At 36.5% G+C, this 22,590-nt stretch overlaps 1 protein-coding gene and 1 non-coding gene across 2 annotated transcripts; one reads left to right on the top strand and one right to left on the bottom strand.

The window, feature by feature from the left end:
* Positions 1–280: 280 nt before the first annotated feature.
* On the bottom strand, positions 281–362 carry TRNAS-GCU (transfer RNA serine (anticodon GCU)). Its single transcript has one exon. It is a non-coding gene; the product is annotated as a tRNA-Ser (tRNA).
* Positions 363–452: 90 nt separating this feature from the next.
* Positions 453–3,385, top strand: LOC111893190 (G-protein coupled receptor 1). The gene is made up of 9 exons (XM_023889260.3): positions 453–752; positions 1,457–1,488; positions 1,627–1,796; positions 1,924–2,036; positions 2,110–2,211; positions 2,330–2,386; positions 2,462–2,605; positions 2,781–2,851; positions 2,973–3,385. Exons 1-9 carry the CDS (start codon positions 570–572, stop codon positions 3,082–3,084), a joined length of 984 nt encoding a protein of 327 aa, XP_023745028.1. The 5' UTR covers positions 453–569; the 3' UTR covers positions 3,085–3,385.
* Positions 3,386–22,590: the final 19,205 nt, after the last annotated feature.

Below are 22,590 nucleotides of genomic sequence, written 5' to 3'. Positions count from 1 at the left end.
GGCATTTATTCTCCAAAAAATAAGACATACAACACCAAAATGTACTAATGACATTAATCATATACTTTTGTAACTTCTAGGTATACATACATAAGAGTTTAGGCATTTATTCTCCAAAAAATAAGACATACAACACCAAAATGTACTAATGACATTAATCATATACTTTTGTAACTTCTTTAAAAAGAAAAAAGAACCAAAATGTCCGTTGGTTCAATCATAATAACATCACCAAGTGCAAATTAGATGATAACACTTGAACAAAAAAAAAACAAAAAAACGTCGCCTGAGAGATTCGAACTCTCGCGGGGAAACCCCATGTACTTAGCAGGCACACGCCTTAACCACTCGGCCAAAGCGACTTTTGTGATGGAATCTTATGGGTACATTTCTTATTATTTTAATCATTCTAGACTACAAAGTCCAAAAACCCCACTAGAAAAAGCAAGATGTGAGATCGTATTGTTTCTTCTACCCGAAGAAGTTGATTTCATAATTTTGATAATGAAATTCTTCTGGAGTATCAGCTGAAATCATACATTACACGAAATCAGAAGCCTTGGTAGAAAATGGCGACAGTTCAGGCGGTTTTAGGTAATTTGACGGCGGGAGAACGTCATGTTCTGACTGCGGTGAACTCTGGAGCCTCTACTCTATCACTGTTAGGTTCCGGATTCATAGTGCTTTGCTACGTGTGTTTTAAAGAACTCCGCAAGTTCTCCTTCAAGCTCGTTTTCTTCCTCGCTCTTTCAGTAAGTCTCTTTCTATTGAAATTCAGATCGATTTGAATTAAATTTCAGTTGTGAAATATATTTGACAATTGTTGTAGTGGTTTTAGTTAAGTGCTCTAGTAAAGTCCAGAATACAACATCGATTTGTTTATCTGTCTGTGTTCATTGTTTTTTCTGGACCTTATGTTATGATCCCTATAAATGATTTCAACATAGAGCATGCTACGGTTTGGAGTTAATTGAATATCTCTTTCATGGTTGAATTTTGACATTTAGGAACGGATTGTGGTGTGATGATTTGGTTGAAATGATAGCTTCATCAACCCCCCCTACACACTTGGTTTCTATTAGATCAATGTATTCCATTTTACATTTAAATTGGAACAAACCTTGAGCGGATGGCTGTGTTAACTTTATTCTTTGTAATAGAATGTGATTTTGCTCTAGTATATGCATTTTGGTGCTACTGAACCTCTGCTGGGATCAACAAAGCATGACCTTTCAATTTTAAGAAATTTATCACTTTACCCTTTTAGCATGCTGTGTGATTGAGGCTTGTTGAGTTCTTCGCTTAGACTTCCATTTACTTAACTTGTTGAATAAAAGGTCACATAGTCATTTGTTCCTATGTAAAAACCAACATTTTTTCTGCATAAATCAATCTGAATTCAGGGCTGAAAGGTAATAACTTACGTTTTTTTCTTTCTTTGCTGTTCTTGTTGCAGGATATGCTTTGCAGCTTTTTCAGTGTTGTTGGGTATGGATACTAAGTGAAGTGGAATAAATTTGCTTCTTCTTAGAGTTCTGTATTCACTAACATGGATTTCTATATATGTAGTGATCCATCTAAAGGATTCTTGAGTGACTAAATACTACTTTTGTATTATATATGCAGTGATCCATCTAAAGGATTCTTCTGTTATGCCCAAGGCTACAGCACTCATTTCTTTTGTGTGGCATCTTTCCTTTGGACAACTACTATTGCTTTTACTCTTCATCGTGCAGTTGTCAAACACAAAGCTGATGTTGAGGATTTTGAGCCCATGTTTCACTTGTATGTTTGGGGTATGCACTCATGATCCCTTTACTTAACCAAATAGATTTGGTAAATTATATGTTCCCTGAGCCATTTCACATTCCTCATTAATGAGATCTAAATCGGATTCTTTTTTCTTTTTTCTTTTTATCATAGGAACTTCACTTGTTATGACAGTTGTCCGATCTATTGGTAATGAACATGGACATGTAGGAAACATAGGTCGTGTAGCTGCATGGTGCTGGACAGAAACCGGAAGAACAGGAAAGGTTGTTAGTTATGTTTTGTCATTACCAAAACTTGAAGGGTAAAAAATGTAAATTTATTTTCTTTGTTGTACAGGCTGTCCACTTCTTTACATTTTATGCACCTCTTTGGGGGGCAATTCTTTTCAATGGGTTCACTTATTTTCAAGTGATACGCATGCTAAACAATGCAACACGTGTAAGTTTATATTGTTTTCTACTCATGTTGCCTTTCATTGTGGCTTTTTTTTTTTGTTTATATGGGTTACAATATGTCGATTTGGATATTGTGTAAGGACAATTATTGTAAATTTCAGATGGCAGTAGGCATGTCTGATCGGGGTTCTCAGTCAGATACACGTGTAGACATGAAGGTTTCAACTTATTACCAATTTATTCAACAATGTTTTATTTTTTTTTTAACAAATAATTTTTTTCTATTTGTATAGGCTTTGAACAGGTGGGGGTACTATCCATTGATTCTTATAGGGTCATGGAGTTTTGGAACAGTCAACCGTATTCATGACTTTATAGAACCAGGTCATAAGCTTTTTTGGCTTTCTATTCTTGATGTTGGAATGGCTGCATTAATGGTAAACACATTTATATCTCTTTACTTTTTTATTTATAAATTACCATGATTCATGGTAATTTAATTTTTGACAATATATATATATATATATATATATATATATATATATATATATATATATATATATATATATATATATATATATATATATATATATATATACACACATTTTGCAGGGTCTTTTCAACTCAATAGCATATGGCCTCAATTCTTCGGTGCGACGTGCAATTTATGAAAGACTGGATCTGTAAGTCTTTTTTTACTGTGACTGTGACTATGAAAAAGACGATAATGCCCTCCACACATCTTTTTAAATTGTTGTGTTGATTTGACTTTTGGTTATAAACTATTATTATTATTATTTCTAGGTTACCGGAAAGTTTGAGAAGATGTTTCCCGAAGAAGTTAAAGTCAAGAAGTCAACAACAGCAACACGAAAGTGAACTGGTCTCTTTGAGAATTGAAGACCAGCATCAATAGCTGAATGACCAAACCAACCATTTCCGAATGTCTTTCTTTCCAATTCCCATCAATGAAATACCGAAAATGCCCTTAACGACAATGACCAAGTTATCGATTTTGGTTTGTTTTTTTTTTATTTGGATAAAAAGGCAACAACAGCAATCAACGGTATCTTCAAAGTTGTTCCTTTTCTTGTAGTGATTCTTGTAGAAACTAACTAGCATTTGAAATGCCAATGATGTAAAGTAATGTGTTACTCTTAATAGTTTGGTCAAATATTTATTTGGTTTGAGATTTGTTATATATTTTAGTTGATTGATTGTTTTGGGGAAAAAATTAGTATGGTTTGTAATAATTCTTTTATTGGTTTGTGCTTTTTTATAAGTTTCTAAATGTTTGTTCTATCAATAAGAAGGTATAATTTCACAAGTGATAAAAATATAAGTAAATATCTATGGAGATGGATTTTTACAAGATTTTAGGGGCTGTTTGATAGTTGATGAGTCAATGTTTGATTGAGTAAGACTTGGCCCTGAATTTGACCGAGTAAGAGACATTTTAGAGAAATCAAAACCGAATCAAAGGGTTTTAACCGAATATAGTCATACTTAACCTCTAGACCCAGGAAGAGATGATGGTATAATATCCGTAGATTGAACAAATTAAATCATTGGTCATACAAGGTGTATTTGACCTACAGTAATCTACATATGAATTAACATTTTACTTTTCTCTATACAGTCATATCAAACATACATGATTTGGTTCAAGATTCAACTCAATGAAACAATTATGACAACTCAAATCCTTCTTTATTTTGAAGCCATTGAATCCCCTTTTACTCTATACATATGGTGTCACATATTCTAATTGTCCACCGCAGAAATTAGATTTGATGTGGGAAATATATCACTTTTTTATAGTACTTTTTAATATTCAAAAGTGTAATTATCACCATTTAAGTCAACTGCAAGTGACCCGAGACATTGATATGTGTGTATCAACCGAATAAAATCATTAGTAAACTCTTCTTTAATCAATTATTGTATTATTATTAAATGTGACTTGAGAATTGATGATCCAAAATAAACTTAATGTCAATTTTAATGGGATAAGTATTTGTCGTGTATGGACGAGGGGATAATTGAAGCATGCAAATAGTGTGTCTTTGAAGTTTGCAAATAGTGTGTCTTTGAAGTTAGGGTTAGCTCACTTAGCTACCAGGGTGTCTAGCAATGAGTTACTAACAAGGTCATGAGTTCTATTATAGACATATACTAACTTGGTTGAAAAAAAAATTATGTCTTTGTGTGTGTGATTATTGTGGTTTATTCCTAACAAGTATCTTAAAAAACTTACGAGAAAATTATGGTCCATTTGAAGAAGGATTTTTTTTATGAATGAATATCTTGTAATTTCTCTTTTAATATATAATCATAGAAGACAACACTAATGAGGATGTAAGATCTAGTTTTGATTAAAAGTGGGGCCGATATGTAATGCAAGAAATATGAAAAGAAAACTATAAATGAGACATCAACGGAATTGATGTTTCACCAACCATGTACGTTGATAATCTCCATAAAAAATGATGTTTCATAACTCATAAACCATGTTATGTGTATTTAGAGGGTGTTTGAGAATACTTTTAGAATAATTTTTGGTTTTTAATTTTTTCAAAAAATAAAAAAAAACCAAAAGGTGTTTGGATAATTTAAAAGTTCTTTTGAAAATGATTTTTGGTATAGAAGAAAAGAAGGAGTTTCTAAAAATCACAAAAATTTTGTTGTTTTACCTATAAAAGTTAAAACAAAAGTTCTTTTATTTATTCAAACACATTTTAAAGAGCTTTTTTTTTGCAAAAAGTCACTCTACCAAAAGTCATTCTACAAAAAGGACTTTTGATACTTAAAAGTAATCTCAAACACTCTCTTAGATTATTTTTATTGATGAGAGCGGCTAGCTAATATTTTGTTTTAGAATATTTCAAATAATTTATAAAATATGAACAAGTAGCAAAATATTGAAAATAGTAACAAAATGTATCAATATATGGTTTTAAAGTAAATTGTTCGTTTAAGTTGAAAGTACTTATCATTTTTTAATATATATATATATATATATATATATATATATATATATATATATATATATATATATATATATATATATATATATATATATATATATATCACCTCAAATTTGTGTGGGATTGGCCAAGGCCATTCTTACACCCATATAGCTACATCTTTGATTGATAGTACTTTGTAAACCTTTTTTGTTTCTAACCATTGAACATGTGCTTAAATCATTTCAGGTATAATGTATTTCAAGGTCGGCCCTAGAGGGAGGGCAAGCTGGGCGACCGCCTTGGGCCTCGCAAAATCTCGGGGCCCCCAAAACTTATAATATATATATATATATATATATATATATATATATATATATATATATATATATATATATATATATATATATATATATACTTACTTTTGGATTATATAAAATACGATTCACAACATAAGAAAGATATGCACTTTAGCTGAGATGGTTGAAGCGCATGAAATTTTCAAGTAATGGAAGGGGCTGTGTTCAAATCTCGTAGCTAGCTTTTTTTTTGTGCTTCGTTATGGAACCCGATGGAAGCGGTGAAAATAGAGGGAAAATAGACAATGACTATCGGAAAAATAGACACTATTTTGAAATGACTTTTCAATTCTTAAAAAACACATTTAATCACTTCATAATCTTATTTCCAATCTAAATTTTCCACATCTATGAGAGTGACCTGCAAATAGAAAAGAAAACAAGAGACGTTCCAAGGTTGGGGGTATGTTTATTTAAATAAATTAAAAAAATCAAGGGCAAAATAGTCTTTTTAGGTGAGACATGGATCAAGCGTGTAACAAAAACAAACAGTAGGAACCTTCCGAGTTAAAAAATAAGTTAGAGACTAAACACACAAATTATCATAAACCATAGGTATCTTTCGTGTAATTTACTCTTCAAAAAAATGATATTTTCTCACCAAACCAAATCCTAACACCCATGACCTAACAATGTCTACTCAACCCTTTAGTACACTTACTTGAGTTATGGATGAAGCATGTACTTATCACTTTATGAGGTCAAATGTCCACATCTCGATCATTGTGGTTTCTAAGAATAAATTTCCAAACAAATATCACGTCAAAATTTTACCTATAAAGTAAAAGATGAAACCAAATTCCTACTACATATAGTAAAAGTTGTGAATTCAACAAATTTATTAAATTATGTTTTAATATTTACTGAAAACCAAAATCATCATAATAAGTAACAACGACAATACCAAACATACGGATGTGCAACCAACTTAATAATAGGGGTGTCAATCGACGGATGACACAACAGAACAAACATATACTACATAAAATGAAATTGGTACAAACAAAATTTGAATTTTCATTTGAGTATGTATGTAAATATTATAAGTTGTTTGATTGATAGAGAGGGTTAAAATTCATATAAATAAGGGATACATAAAGTGTTATGATTTAACCTAAACCCAAAGGTTCTTTGGCCTAAACCCTAAATGCTAACATACTAACATCTCTCTACACTTTTATCAAACTAGAATTAAACAAAAAAAAACAGAAAACATAGATGAAGATAAAAAGGTCGATGGAGATCAAGAATGTGAGTCAACAACGATAGCTAGATCTGGATGCGGCGGTGGCAACGACAATTAGATATGGAGGTAGCGACGAACAAATTCAACGATTATGGTGTAGACGAAAACGGCGGTGAAAGTAGTTAGGTTTCTGAGGATATCTGTTGAAAGGTCTAGTATATTCAAGAGTCATATTAAAGTGATATTGTTAAATAACATATGATACTAATGGGTCACAGTAACAACAATTTTATACAATTTATTATTTATTAGAAGTTAATTTTAATAAATATTCAATAAAACTCTTATAATTAAATTGAAAATTATTTATTTCATGAAAATAATAATTTTCATTAGCAAGTAACATTATATTATTTCATATAGTATGAATTAATAAGTCATGCACAACTTTTTGGACTAACTGGAAACATTTTTGTCTTTTACTCAAAATACAAAGTTTATATTTTATAAACATTGAGTTTATAAAATTTATACTAACTTTTTTTATATATAATTTCAGAATTTGCATAAAAGAAAGAGAAGTATGGCTTTCCAATTTGTTTATTAAAAATGTACAAGCATGGGAGAACGCATGTTTGGACATGCTTATGACATGAGGACATGTTTGTCTAAAGTTAAAGGACCTAATAGTTGAAGACTTCACTTTAAGACACTATATAATGAGCCTTGCATTCTTGAAAGCTTTGCCCCGTTCTTTCTTCTTCTTGGCCGAGAGCATCTTCCATCCCTCTTCATCTCTTCTCTAGTCTTTCAATTTGAAGATTTGATGCTTGCATTTTGCTCTCTTTGAACCATATTTGGGTTTGGTTCAAAACTTAAGACTTTTACCCAAAGAACTAGCATTCTACATCAAGTTGAGTCATTGTTGGTGTCTCAAAAGTTCCACATTCTTCATCAACTTCCAAGCCTCCCAAGAGGACCCAAAGAACTACATCGTTTGTTATTTCTTCATCCTTCCTTTGGTTGGTGTTTAATCTTTCTATAACTTGCAAGAAGATCCTTGGTGGGTATAAAATGTTGATATTATTTAAAAAAAAATAAAGACTTCTGTTGCCATATTTTTCTAATTTATGAAACTATTTTTGAACTAAAACCAAACATCTATAACTTTGGCGAAGACGGAAACTACAAATTTGATAAAGATAGATTTGGAATGGGGGCTAACCAGAGACAATGACGACTCACTAGAGAAGAATAGAGACAAAGCTAGGAGATGAGGCAACAGAAGCAACGACAGGTTGGTACCACTAGAGAGAAAAGAAGAAAATAAGATATTTGAAAAAGGAAGATGATATTTAGGAGTTCTTACATTGATTGCGTCACTGCCAACTACGGTCCCAATAATGAGTCAATTAGAAGAGAGAATTAAGAGTGTTTGATTCTGATAACATATAAATATTATAAGTTGTTTGGTCGATAGAGGATCTTAAACCTCATATAAAGAAGAATACATTTTGGACTTTGACTTAACCTAAACTGTAAGGGTTTTGGCCCTAAACCCTAAAAGCTAACATACTAACAAGTTTTAGTGTAAAAAACACAACGACACATCGTATTGTGTTCTTGCCCAAAATCCAACATAATATTAACACATATTATATATATATATATATATATATATATATATATATATATATATATATATATATATATATATATATATATATATATATATATATATATATAGGAATAAGTTCATGTGAGAAAACATTTTAAAGTGAGAACATGAGGACAAATATCAACAAATCAATATATATAATTTATTAATTAAAAAAATTATGTGACTTGGGCATTTCGGCTGTGCACATTATATTTAATGATAATTCAATGTTAATTTCCTACGATTATGGAAAATTTAATATTCTATAATTTACATAATAACAAACAATCCAATTAGAAACTAGTAATCTTATGATTTCCACGTTTCAAGCTTGTGTTATACTGTATCCATTTTCATCTTCAACGTGTTTTCCATTCAACCTTGTTCTCCATTATAAACAAGTAATTGTAATTCATAACAATCCATTTATGGATTTGTTATTCCCCCGCATACCTTCAAAACAGAATATATTCGCCTCAATACAGAATATTGTATCATGATTTTTATGTACTGCCAAAACTTCATACTCAAAATTACATACACTCTTGCATTCACTGTCAAATACTTGTTACTCAACAACTTCAAATAAATAAAAAATACAGAACCCCTAATTTCCAAATTAAAACATTCGCGCATATATATATATATATATATATATATATATATATATATATATATATATATATATATATATATATATATATATATATATATATATATATATATATCCTACTTAATAAATGAAGATCAATTTTGCCATTTGTCCTTCTCTCATAAAATTAGTCATATGTCATTTTGTCATAATTTAAGATATATTTATTTTCCACTTGTCATTACTTTAATTTTCATTTTCAATATATCATTAATTTAGTTTCCATAAATTAAACCTACCATTATGACTATTAATTTCAAATTCAATTTCAAATAAATTTACAGTTTAAACCTTTATGTTTAACATTTTGTTATAATTAACCCGTTTAGTACACACTAAACACATAATTTTAATTTATTTATTTTTTGCATGTTTTTTTTCTGATAATTTTCACTTATTTCAATTTCAAATTCAAATAAAATTTCTATTTAATCGTTCGTACTTAACATTTTGTTTTAATCAACCCGTATAATATACGGGTCTCACAACTAGTATATATATATGCTACAAAATTTGTATATAATCAAAACCCTGAGATTCCAAACTCAAAATAAGCTTCATCAGCTGATAACTTCACTTATATTTGAAATCTCAACAAAAAAATTTCACAAAAACCTTGTTTTCATAAACCCTAATTAGAATTCTTCAATAAATAAAAAAAACAAAACCTTTATATTACCTGACTCAATGAACAACACATCGACTTCACCAAGATCAACATTGAAAATCCGTTAAAGATTTTGTCAATCCTTGCTAACGGAATTAAAAAATATTTGGGGAGATTTTTGTGGGAGTGATTATCAAACGTACGTTTGACTTCTGCTAGAGTTACCTTCATTATCACAAATGTCATTTACATAATTACCCTTAAACGTCTATAAATATGTATAGAATATATTTTTATATTTAAATCATTATAGAATACAACTAATATCTGGTTCATTCATCGTTAATTAAAAAAATCTAGGGGATGAATTGTGTCCTCATATTTTCACTTTAAAGTTTGTTCTCACGTCCCATATATATATATATATATATATATATATATATATATATATATATATATATATATATATATATATATATATATATATATATATATATATATATATATATATATATATATATATATATATATCGTTTTGTATAATTAATCATGAATTAAATAAATTAATGGCTAGTTATCTTATTTCCGCCATGTATTTTAGGTTTTAATTGATTTTTTTTACATTAGTGAAAAGTACAACATCATATGACGTCATATTCTTATTATATAGAAGATTATATTAGTATGCCTATAGCTAAAAACACATCATGATTATATATGATTGTCACCCATGCTCAATAACCATTACAATTTCTAAGTCAAAAACTTTTTCTTTTGGTTTGTTTGCGTGAAATGTCAAAACACAACAAAAATCAACCATAACAATAAATATGTAGAAAATGACTCAATTTGGTGTGCACTTTATTTTCGTGCAGTGTACCGTAACACCTGGTTTTTAAGACATTTTTAACCATTATTAAAATTAAATAAAAGATAATAAAAATAAGAACCAATAGTGTAATTAAATAATATTAACAGTTCAAATATAAACATCGGGTCATATTTTAGGAAATTAGGAGTTGGTTTCCTTAAATTAGGAAAAACTAGGTGAAGCCTCATTTAGCTCATTTAACTTTTTTGGATTAATTTTTGAGTAAATTACACGAATGGTCCTTGTGGTTTAGGGTAACTTACATGTTTGGTCCCTAACTTATTTTTTTAACTTGGAAGGTCTTTATTGTTTGTTTTTGTTACGTGTTTGGTCCATGTCTTACCTAAACAAATTATTTTCCCCTTGATTTTTTTAATTTATTTAAATAAACACACCCCAACTCCACCCCCTCGCCTTACTTTAAATAATTGTTTTTTTAAGTAAAACAGGGACCAAGCGTGTAGCAAAAACAAACAGTAGGGACCTAGCGTGTAATAAAAACAAACAGTAAGGACCTTCCGAGTTAAAAACATAAGTTAGGGACCAAACGCGCAAATTACCCCAAACCATAGGGACCATTCGTGTAATTTACTCTTATTTTTTGTTATTAAATAAGTTCGGTAGGGTAGATTTAGTAAATATAAAAAAGCTAGTCATTAATAAAGGTTATATTTAGGGCCAAATGAAGAAAATAGAAAGTTTGAGGACCATAAGTGTCAAGTTGAAAAAGTTAAGAATATAAACCCCCGAACTCCCTTATATCTTTCTCATAACATGATTGGAAGACTGGAGAGTGAGTTTGGAGTGATGATATTGTAGATAAAAAGTGAATTAGTGAAACGTCCCAAAAATACGACCCAAAAATTTCGTTTTTCAACATAACCAAAAACCATAATCTGAGTGTCATGTCATGATGTATCTCAAAATAATAATAAAAACACTATACGGAAAACTGTATCATATCCATGTTATATAAAAATCAAGAACCAATCAACTCCCAGGATAAAAGCTGAAACTGTGGTGTGTGCGATGCCATCATCCCGAGCTCCTCTCTCTACAAGCGGAAGTACCTGAAACCAAAACCGAAACTGTAAGCACGAAGCTTAGTGAGCTCCCCCAAACTACCACATTCCATACAATACATATAAATCACATACTGGGCCTTGCCCACTGCATCAGACCGAGGTCTGGAACTAGCTGCATCGGACCGAAGTCCGGAACTGACCGGGACCTTGTCCCCTGCATCGGACCAGAGTCCGGAACTAACTGCATCGGACCGAAGTCCGGAACTGACTGCATCAGACCGAAGTCCGGAACTGACTGCATCGGACCGAAGTCCGGAACTAACTGCATCGGACCGAAGTCCGGAACACATAACACAAATATGCTTGAATCACAAAGACGTCAAGCCAGCTAGCTACTACATCAAACTAAAGACCGGAACTACTGATAATTACACGGGCCGACATTGTGGCCGTAGACCCGTTCCTACTAAAGGGAGACTCACCTCGTGAACTGGCTGCTGAGTGAATAACTCTGAGGGCTAACTGCTGCTGCTCCGGTATCTCCCCGGCTACAAGTTCATAAACATACTCAATCAAATACTAAACACTGCACTGGGTAAAATGACTCTTTTACCCCAGGTCAAAGTCAACTCTCAGACAAAGTCAACCCATAGTTGACCGGACTCGCCGAGTTGGGCCGCCAACTCGCCGAGTCCCTATTCTCACTCCACGACTCAACTCGCTGCTACTCGTCGAGTATGGCATCGACTCGACGAGTACTCTCCCGATCCAAGAACTCAGACAATCTTCATCCGACTCGCCGAGTCCTATGAACAACTCGACGAGTTGTTCTTGAGCTTAAGAAGATTGCCTTGGACTCGCCGAGTTGTATGAACAACTCGCCGAGTCCCTCCATCACTGAGTCTACTCTCAACTCGCTGAGTCCACTCTCTAACTCACTGGATCCACTCGACACTGATAAAAATGAAGGAATCGGGGACTCGCGACCCAACTCGCCGAGTCGTTCTTCCCGACTCGCCGAGTGGCCGCCATGCAACTGATTTTTACTCGATTTTGTTTGAATCCAACACATACAATTGATAGATCTGAGTCCAATAAGCTGATTTACCACGTAAAGTTTCCAACTTTACGTGTACAACCTCATGAATAAAGGAAATAAGGCTAAAAGATGCACAAAATGGGTAGATCTATGGTTAATATGCAAAGTAACTCCAAAAAGGCAGAAGATCTGGGCTCTACAACACCCAATCATTCAGATCTATAGATATCTCGACTTATTAAAGCATCCATGCACACATAAGGCTTGGAACAAGCATCAACTAGATCCTAGGAGGGCTCTAATGGAGGTTTAAAGCATATAACAAGAGGGAAAATCCGAAAATACCTCAAATAACTCAGATTTGCCCTTGGATCTTTGCACTACACCTCTTCTCCTTGCTCCTTGCTTCTTCTCCTTCTTCAAACCTTCACAAAATGGCACAAAACACTTAGCTCACACAAGGGAGGATTAGGGTTCTTTCTCACAGAGTTCTCAGGGTGAGGGAGGCGAGAATGGGGCTATAAGGTGACTTAAATAGTGGGCAACCCGGGGATTTAGGGTTTCACCCAGACGGATGGACTCGCCGAGTCAGGGATATGGACTCGCCGAGTCCCCGGCTCACACGTGCTCGAAGTCGCGACCCTACTCGGCGAGTCAGGCTATGAACTCGCCGAGTCCCTCTTGCAAAACTACAAAATAAATACCAAGGAATTACCATACCGGACACGGGTCGTTACAATTAGATGCTTAATTGAAGCTCTCTTGAAGCATTTACACTTTAATTATCAAAAACATTCATTGGTGTTGCTTGATATCAACTTCTTGAGTTGTTTTGACGTTCATAAGCTAGATTAATGAAATGGTAATCTATGATATAATGGAACCGATGATTAAATTAGATTAGAACTGTGCTTTGGAGTCTCATACCTAATAGAGGAATTAAAAAATAAGGCTAACAACTTCTAATTTGTAAAATGCATGAGTTCAAGCTAAATTTGGAGCTCATGAGTTCATTTTATGATTTTAAATCTAAATTCGCATATACATATGTTTGATTAGTTGGTTTATCAACCTATTTCACTAATTTAGTTTGAAGTTATTGTGACATCCCCAAAATCACGGCCAGAAAAGACCGGTTTGTTTATGCTTTGTTTAAAAATCAGAGTTACATTTTAAATGAAAGTGTTGCGGAATTTGTCCCAAAACAAATATATGATAAAGATTTATCAAAAGCATTTCCATAGAAATGTATTTCATTAAAAGACTTGGGATGTCATGTTCGTACAGATCAAAAGCATAAACAGTACAATATAAGCCTTACTACATTATTTCATATCTACAGGCCTATATCCGTAATCCCTCGTCCAAAACATCACACCTATGCTCATGCGCCACTACCTGTAATACATAAAACTGAGTGGGTCAGGCTTGGGAGCCTGGTGAGCACATAGGGTTTTCAACCCACAATAAATAAGTTTATTAATTTCATCAATCAACAATAACCCAATTACCCGTTCCCGTTATCCTCACTTTACGTCCCTAAACACCTATCATAAGGGACCTAGCCTAAGGATCATCATCGGGACGGACACTACTACTAAGGGGATTCCTCAGCAATAAATGTCCTAAAGGCAACCATGTGGGGGATGGAGTACACCGGTGAACACGTCGTTCACAAACACCTACAGGTTGCGAGCCTGCTAGTGTTCCACTGGACTGTCTAGAAGAGTCCGTGGTCGTCATCCATACTCCGCTAGATGACAGAAACAACAACATCAACATCGAGGCCTCTCATCATTTTATCACACATCAGCTATTACATCTACCCATGTTTTACCCCAACATTTTCGTAGATATAAAATACATATACAGTTTAAATCATTGAAAACATGTATAACAATGTTCATCCAGCATAGATAGCAAGTATTCAGATAATATGCACACATAGAGCGTAATTTATATAAAATACTTCATATCTATGTGTAAGCTGAAAGTAACTATGCACTCACCTGAAAGGTGGTGACTCAGCACTCGGACAGCGCTTCGATACTCTCAAAACGATATTCCTTCGATAAAACCTAGTACCAACACCACTAGGGTTTAGTCTAACGATAACCGCGATTAATTAATAGTCTAGCTATTATTATTATTATATAAGCGTTAAACGATACTTATATAACCCATAATAATAGCCCAAGTACTTATTATAAGGTCCTAATAACATTACTATATTAAAACGTAAGCTAAACTAAAGATAGGTTAGGCGTAGCTCACTTACAGCGAGTTTTCTCGAAAACCGGGCTTCGCTGGAGCAGCGTTCCCGAGCCGAAAGGCTCTTTTCTCGGGACTCCGGGAGCCTCGGGGATTCCTTCAGGTGCTAGGGGGTTTACCTAGGCTTTAGGGGGCTTAAGGAGGCTTAGAGAGAGAGTGTAGAGAGAGAAAGAAGTGGGGAAAGGTGTGAGAAATGAGAGAACCCGGCACTTCTATTTATGGGTGAAATCCTGACGGACTCGCCGAGTCGGTTCACTGACTCGCCGAGTCAGTGCCACGTGTCATCATCTGATGGCTTTCCTTGGGGAGAAAGCCTTGGCCCATATTCAGCCACGTCACCCCTTTTGCAGCAGCACTCTGCCAACTTCTAAACCCCGTAAATTTCGCATACGAGCTCCGTTTTCGACGTTCTTTTTTTCCACGCGTAGGTAAAAACAAGATCTACAACTTTCATTTAGACTCCGTCGGCTAATTCTCGACCGATCTCAAATTTAACAGTAAGAGGCGTTTAGACTGTTAAATGACCGCGAAGAATTCATAACTCCTTCATACGAACTCCGTTTTCGTCCATCTTTTTACCGTTGAGTTCCTATTAATGAGATCTTCAACTCTCATTTAGGTCGCGTAAGCCAAAAACCGCTCGAACAAAAATTCGAGTTTCGGGCCGTGCACTGCTAAGCCGAATCTTAGAAAAATCATAACTTCCTCATACGAAGTCAGATTTGGGCGTTCTTTTTATCGACGTTCTTAGTTTAACATATTCTACGACTTTCGTTTAGATCGCTAAGGCTAAATCTTGCTCTATCGTAAATTCACTATTTACGCTTCCCGGTGCCGTGCCGGTTTTACCGTAAAACTTCGACGGGTCATAACTTCTTCGTTATAACTCGGATTTCGGCATTCTTTATATGTACGGAAACCTTGAGACATATTCTACAACTTTATGTAGAGATATCGGGATTATCTTATACTTTAATTTTGACGCTTATTTTTATTCTTTATTAATTATACACTTATAATTAAATAATAAACACATAAACACACATAATTCACATAATACTCAAATATTTCATCTTTATTTCTTCAAAAAGAGTTACAAGAGTTGACCTAGACTATTACATTGACAAAAATGCTTAGCCCTGAAACCCGGGCGTTACAATTCTCTCCCCCTTAGGATGATTCCGTCCCGGAATCATGCATCAGCAAACAGATGTGGATAGCGACTCATCATGTCATCCTCTGTTTCCCAAGTGAGGTTCGGCCCATTCGAATGTTTCCATCGGACTAGCACTAAGTCGACCATCTTGCGTCGTAACTTCTTAGTCTTACGGTCAACAATTGCCTCAGGCTCTTCGATCAGCCTTTTATTGTCATCCATCCTTAACTCTGAGATTGGAATTATGTCGGGAACATCTCCCGTGAATTTCCTCAAATAACACACATGGAAAGTGTTATGAATACCATTGAGTTCTTCGGGCAATTCCAACTTGTAAGCTTGGTTCCCTATCTTCTGAAGAACTTTGAACGGTCCAATAAACCTTGGACTCAACTTTCCTCGTTTCCCGAATCTTATAAGACCCTTCCACGGTGAGACTTTAAGCAAAACGGAATCCCCAACTTCGAAGGTTATCGGTCGTCTTTTCTTGTCAGCATAGCTCTTCTGACGATCCTGAGCTGCTAACATTCTTTCCCTAATCACCTTCAACTTCTCAGCAGTCTCATGGACTATCTCGGGGCCCATAAACTGCTTCTCTCCGGCTTCAAGCCAACAAGACGGAGTACGACACATTTGTCCATACAAGGCTTGGTAAGGTGCCATCTTGATGCTCGAGTGAAAACTATTGTTGTAGGAGAATTCTACCAGAGGTAAGTGCTTGTCCCAATTCCCTTGGAATTCGAGGGTACATGCTCTCAGCATATCTTCCAGCGTCTGAATCGTTCTTTCGCTCCGACCATCAGTTTGCGGATGATAAGCAGTACTCAAACACAACTTTGTACCTAACTCCTCTTGTAGACTCCTCCAAAACCTTGACGTGAAACGACTATCACGATCTGATACAATCGTAAGAGGGACACCGTGAAGTCTTACAATTTCCTTCACGTAAGCATTTGCGAGCTTATCCATAGACCACTTCTCGTTGGCTGCTATGAAGTGTGCACTCTTGGTGAAACGATCCACGACTACCCAAATCATGTCGTGACCGTTCTTCGTCCTGGGCAGTTTAGTCACAAAATCCATGGTGATGTCTTCCCATTTACCCATGGGTACAGGTAAAGGTTCTAAACTCCCATACGGTTTCTGATGTTGTGCCTTAACCCTCGCACATGTTACGCACTCGGCCACATACTTCGCAACATCGAGCTTCATCGTCGGCCACCAGTAGTAGGGTTTTAGGTCCATATACATTTTAGTGCTACCGGGATGAATCGAGTACATGGTCTTGTGTGCTTCTTCCATCAGAAGATCTCTTATTCCTCCCGTCTTAGGTACCCAGATTCGATTTTGGAATACCTTCAGTCCTCGACTGTTTGTACCGAACACTAACGTTCTTCCCAAGCGTTCTTCCTTTCGGTCATTTTTCTCTAAAGCTTCTTCTTGAGCTTTCCTGATACTTTCCACAATCGTCGAGACGACTTCAATTCTTAACGCTCTTGGCCTTTTCCTTTCCAGATTGACTTTCCGACTGAGAGCATCAGCAACAATATTTGTTTTACCTGGGTGGTAAAGTATCTCACAGTCGTAGTCCTTGAGAAGTTCTAGCCAGCATCGTTGCCTCATGTTCAACTCCTTCTGATTAAAGAGATACTGGAGACTCTTATGATCAGTGAAGAGCTTGCACTTCGTGCCGTAGAGGTAATGCCTCCATATCTTTAAGGCAAAAACTACCGCTGCCAACTCCAGATCATGAGTGGGGTAGTTCTTTTCGTGCTCTTTCAATTGTCGAGATGCGTATGCTATCACCTTTTCTCTTTGGGTCAGAACACAACCCAACCCGACTCCAGAAGCGTCACTATAAACCGCGAAATCTTCGACTCCATCGGGTAGAGAAAGTATCGGTGCTTCACATAACTTCTTCTTTAGCTTCTCGAATGCCTCATCGTGTTTCTCACTCCACGTATACGTAGCTCCTTTATGAGTCAAAGCTGTTAATGGAGCAGCTATCGAAGAAAAGCCTTGGATAAATCGTCGATAATATCCGGCTAATCCTAGAAAGCTTCGAATTTACGTGGGACTCTTTGGGCGTTCCCACTTCATTACAGCCTCGATCTTTGCGGGGTCAACCATTATTCCCTCCTGGTTAACAACATGACCCAAGAATTGGACTTCCCGTATCCAAAAGTCGCATTTGGAGAACTTTGCAAAAAGCTTCTCCTTCTTCAATACTTCTAATACTTCCCGTAGATGCTTTCCATGCTCCTCTTGGCTTTTTGAGTAGATGAGAATGTCGTCGATGAACACTATCACGGATTTATCGAGGAATGGTTTACAAACCCTATTCATCAAATCCATGAATGCTGCGGGAGCATTGGTTAGCCCGAATGACATAACCAAGAACTCGTAGTGTCCATATCTCGTTCTGAATGCAGTCTTCTCAATATCCTGCTTTCTCACCTTTAGCTGATGATATCCTGACCTAAGATCGATCTTTGAGAAGTAGCTCGAACCTTGCAGCTGATCGAATAGGTCATCAATCCTTGGCAATGGATACTTGTTCTTCACCGTTGCCTTATTCAGCTCTCGGTAGTCTATACACATTCTCATACTTCCGTCCTTCTTCTTCACGAATAACACCGGAGCTCCCCAGGGTGATGAACTAGGTCGAATAAAACCGTTGTCCAATAGCTCCTGAAGTTGCGTCATGAGCTCCTTCATCTCCGTCGGTGCTAATCGGTAAGGTGCTTTTGCTATTGGTGTTGTTCCTGGTAACAAGTCTATACGGAACTCCACTTGTCTATCAGGTGGTAATCCGGGAAGATCTTCAGGAAAGACTTCTGGATAATCACACACAACCGGTATATTCTGCACCTCTTTCTTTTCTTTCTTAGCATCGATTACGAATGCCAAGTACGATGCGCATCCTTTGGACAAACATTTCCTGGCTTTCATCAGGGAGATGATTCCAGAATTCACTCTGCGTTGGTCCCCGTACACCATAAATGATTCCTTTCCGGGTGGGTTTACCTTTACTATCTTCTTTCGGCATTGAATCTCAGCATCGTTGGCGCTAAGCCAATCCATACCCAAAACGATGTCGAAACCGTTTAACTCTATGGGTAATAGCTCTTTATCGAATTCATTTCCGTTTAGGTCAATGACGATGTTCCTAATACGATTACTAACAGGTACGAATTTGCCACTGGCAACTTCTACAATCAGGGCATTATCTAGTTTTTCTACAGGCAATGCTAATTTCCCACCAAATTTATGCGACACAAAGGAGTAGTTGGCTCCGGAATCAAATAGTATATTTGCAGGAAAACCATTTACAAGAAAGGTACCTGAAGCGACGTCTGCTGCCTCCTTTGCAGCCTCGAGCGTCATCTGGAAGGCTCTCGCCTTCGGCTTCGGTGGTATGTTGGGTCTTCCTGTCTCCTTCTTCTTCGGGCAATCCCTTGAAATGTGCCCCTCCTCGTTGCACTCATAACAGACCTTCTTAGTGAACGTGCATTCATTGGCATAGTGCCCAGGCTTTCCACATTTGTAACAAGTGACCCCTCCTTCACACTTCCCAGAGTGCTTCTTCTTGCACTTGTCACACCACTTCGCTTCTGATCCTCCTCCTCTCGAACCAAACTTCGAGAATCTACCTTTCTTACCGGACCTTGAGGATCCGTCAAATTTCCTTTTCTCTCCCACTTCCGCTCTCTCCAGACCCTTCTCTCGTATCTGGGTCTCCACATTCTTAGCAGCCCAGATGGCGGCTTTCAGAGTGGTAGATTGTTTGACCATTGGACCGAAGTCCGCTGGTAATCCGAGGGCAAATTTGTTAACCTTGGAGAGTTCAGTTGGGACGAGGTGAGGAACAAGCTTCATTTTCTCAGTAAAGCTTGCAGCGTATTCCGTAACGCTCATTCTTCCCTTCTTCAGATTTTGGAATTCGTTGTTGATTTCCAGAAGATCCTGCTCAGAGCAGTATTGCATCTTCAAATGTACCAGAAAATCCTCCCACGACATCTTGCTTGCTTCCCCTTTGGGCATTGAGTCAGCTAGTAGCTTCCACCAGCTTAGTACTCCAGATTTCAACAAAGGAACCGCAAGAGCGGTCTTCTGCCTATTGCTACACTCGCAACTCTCAAACATTGTCTCCATCTCAGAGATCCAATTCATGACTTCCACCGGCGTCGGGCTTCCAGATAGACTCGGTGGCTTGGATGCCATGAAATCCTTGTATTTGCATCCACGTCCGTCATTTCCTCCCTCCTGGTGGTTTTGCCTAACTATCGGTGGGTTGGCTTGACCAACAGTCCCACTATAGTTTCCCTCCTCAGTCTGCCCTTCGTTCAACTCGGGCTGTTCGATCTGAATAGTCTCTTCCTCTCGATTTTGCTGGAGCAAACGTCTGGTTTCCTCCATTTGACGATCCAACATAGCCTGGATCATCGCTTGCACTCCGGCCATCGTGACTGGCTCAGGTGCAACTTCTTCTACAACAGGTATTTGTTGAACCACTGGGGGTTGGTTCCTATCTCCATTCACGTTTACGTTTCCGCTACGGGTCCTTGCCATCTTGATCTATACACCGAATAAGGTGAATTTAGATCTTTATTTAGGATAGACGTTTAAATCGTCCTTATCACTCCGAAACGTTTACATGCTAGTTCTAATATCGTAGTCGTACGTTTAGAATCCTAAACACATAAGGTTTCCAGATCCGGTCGGCAACAGACCATAGATCCGAACCATTAACAGCATATTATGCACAAAGCATTTAGCACATAAAAGCATTTTAGGCACAATTCCTAAAATAGGCTAGTGCTCACACCTCACAATCATCGCTTAGCATTCTAAGTTTAAGTCTAGAAATCCTACAAATTCCTAGTTCGCTTAAACTAATGCTCTGATACCAACTGTGACATCCCCAAAATCACGGCCAGAAAGACCGGTTTGTTTATGCTTTGTTTAAAAATCAGAGTTACATTTTAAATGAAAGTGTTGCGGAATTTGTCCCAAAACAAATATATGATAAAGATTTATCAAAAGCATTTCCATAGAAATGTATTTCATTAAAAGACTTGGGATGTCATGTTCGTACAGATCAAAAGCATAAACAGTACAATATAAGCCTTACTACATTATTTCATATCTACAGGCCTATATCCGTAATCCCTCGTCCAAAACATCACACCTATGCTCATGCGCCACTACCTGTAATACATAAAACTGAGTGGGTCAGGCTTGGGAGCCTGGTGAGCACATAGGGTTTTCAACCCACAATAAATAAGTTTATTAATTTCATCAATCAACAATAACCCAATTACCCGTTCCCGTTATCCTCACTTTACGTCCCTAAACACCTATCATAAGGGACCTAGCCTAAGGATCATCATCGGGACGGACACTACTACTAAGGGGATTCCTCAGCAATAAATGTCCTAAAGGCAACCATGTGGGGGATGGAGTACACCGGTGAACACGTCGTTCACAAACACCTACAGGTTGCGAGCCTGCTAGTGTTCCACTGGACTGTCTAGAAGAGTCCGTGGTCGTCATCCATACTCCGCTAGATGACAGAAACAACAACATCAACATCGAGGCCTCTCATCATTTTATCACACATCAGCTATTACATCTACCCATGTTTTACCCCAACATTTTCGTAGATATAAAATACATATACAGTTTAAATCATTGAAAACATGTATAACAATGTTCATCCAGCATAGATAGCAAGTATTCAGATAATATGCACACATAGAGCGTAATTTATATAAAATACTTCATATCTATGTGTAAGCTGAAAGTAACTATGCACTCACCTGAAAGGTGGTGACTCAGCACTCGGACAGCGCTTCGATACTCTCAAAACGATATTCCTTCGATAAAACCTAGTACCAACACCACTAGGGTTTAGTCTAACGATAACCGCGATTAATTAATAGTCTAGCTATTATTATTATTATATAAGCGTTAAACGATACTTATATAACCCATAATAATAGCCCAAGTACTTATTATAAGGTCCTAATAACATTACTATATTAAAACGTAAGCTAAACTAAAGATAGGTTAGGCGTAGCTCACTTACAGCGAGTTTTCTCGAAAACCGGGCTTCGCTGGAGCAGCGTTCCCGAGCCGAAAGGCTCTTTTCTCGGGACTCCGGGAGCCTCGGGGATTCCTTCAGGTGCTAGGGGGTTTACCTAGGCTTTAGGGGGCTTAAGGAGGCTTAGAGAGAGAGTGTAGAGAAAGAAAGAAGTGGGGAAAGGTGTGAGAAATGAGAGAACCCGGCACTTCTATTTATAGGGTGAAATCCTGACGGACTCGCCGAGTCGGTTCACTGACTCGTCGAGTCAGTGCCACGTGTCATCATCTGATGGCTTTCCTTGGGGAGAAAGCCTTGGCCCATATTCAGCCACGTCACCCCTTTTGCAGCAGCACTCCGCCAACTTCTAAACCCCGTAAATTTCGCATACGAGCTCCGTTTTCGACGTTCTTTTTTTTCCACGCGTAGGTAAAAACAAGATCTACAACTTTCATTTAGACTCCGTCGGCTAATTCTCGACCGATCTCAAATTTAACAGTAAGAGGCGTTTAGACTGTTAAATGACCGCGAAGAATTCATAACTC

The sequence above is a fragment of the Lactuca sativa genome, chromosome 8 (genome assembly GCF_002870075.4).
Source record: "Lactuca sativa cultivar Salinas chromosome 8, Lsat_Salinas_v11, whole genome shotgun sequence".
Classification (NCBI taxonomy): Eukaryota; Viridiplantae; Streptophyta; class Magnoliopsida; order Asterales; family Asteraceae; genus Lactuca; species Lactuca sativa.
Note: the sequence above shows the minus strand (reverse complement) of the source record. Positions and strands in the feature narration are given on the sequence as shown.

Excerpts from the sequence above, each read along its gene's own strand:
- LOC111893190 (XM_023889260.3), top strand. The coding sequence starts at position 570 with ATGGCGACAGTTCAGGCGGTTTTAGGTAATTTGACGGCGGGAGAACGT. Across the intron at positions 1,489-1,626 it reads AGCTTTTTCAGTGTTGTTGG|TGATCCATCTAAAGGATTCT; the intron begins GTATGGATACTA and ends TTATATATGCAG. Across the intron at positions 2,212-2,329 it reads TGCTAAACAATGCAACACGT|ATGGCAGTAGGCATGTCTGA; the intron begins GTAAGTTTATAT and ends TGTAAATTTCAG.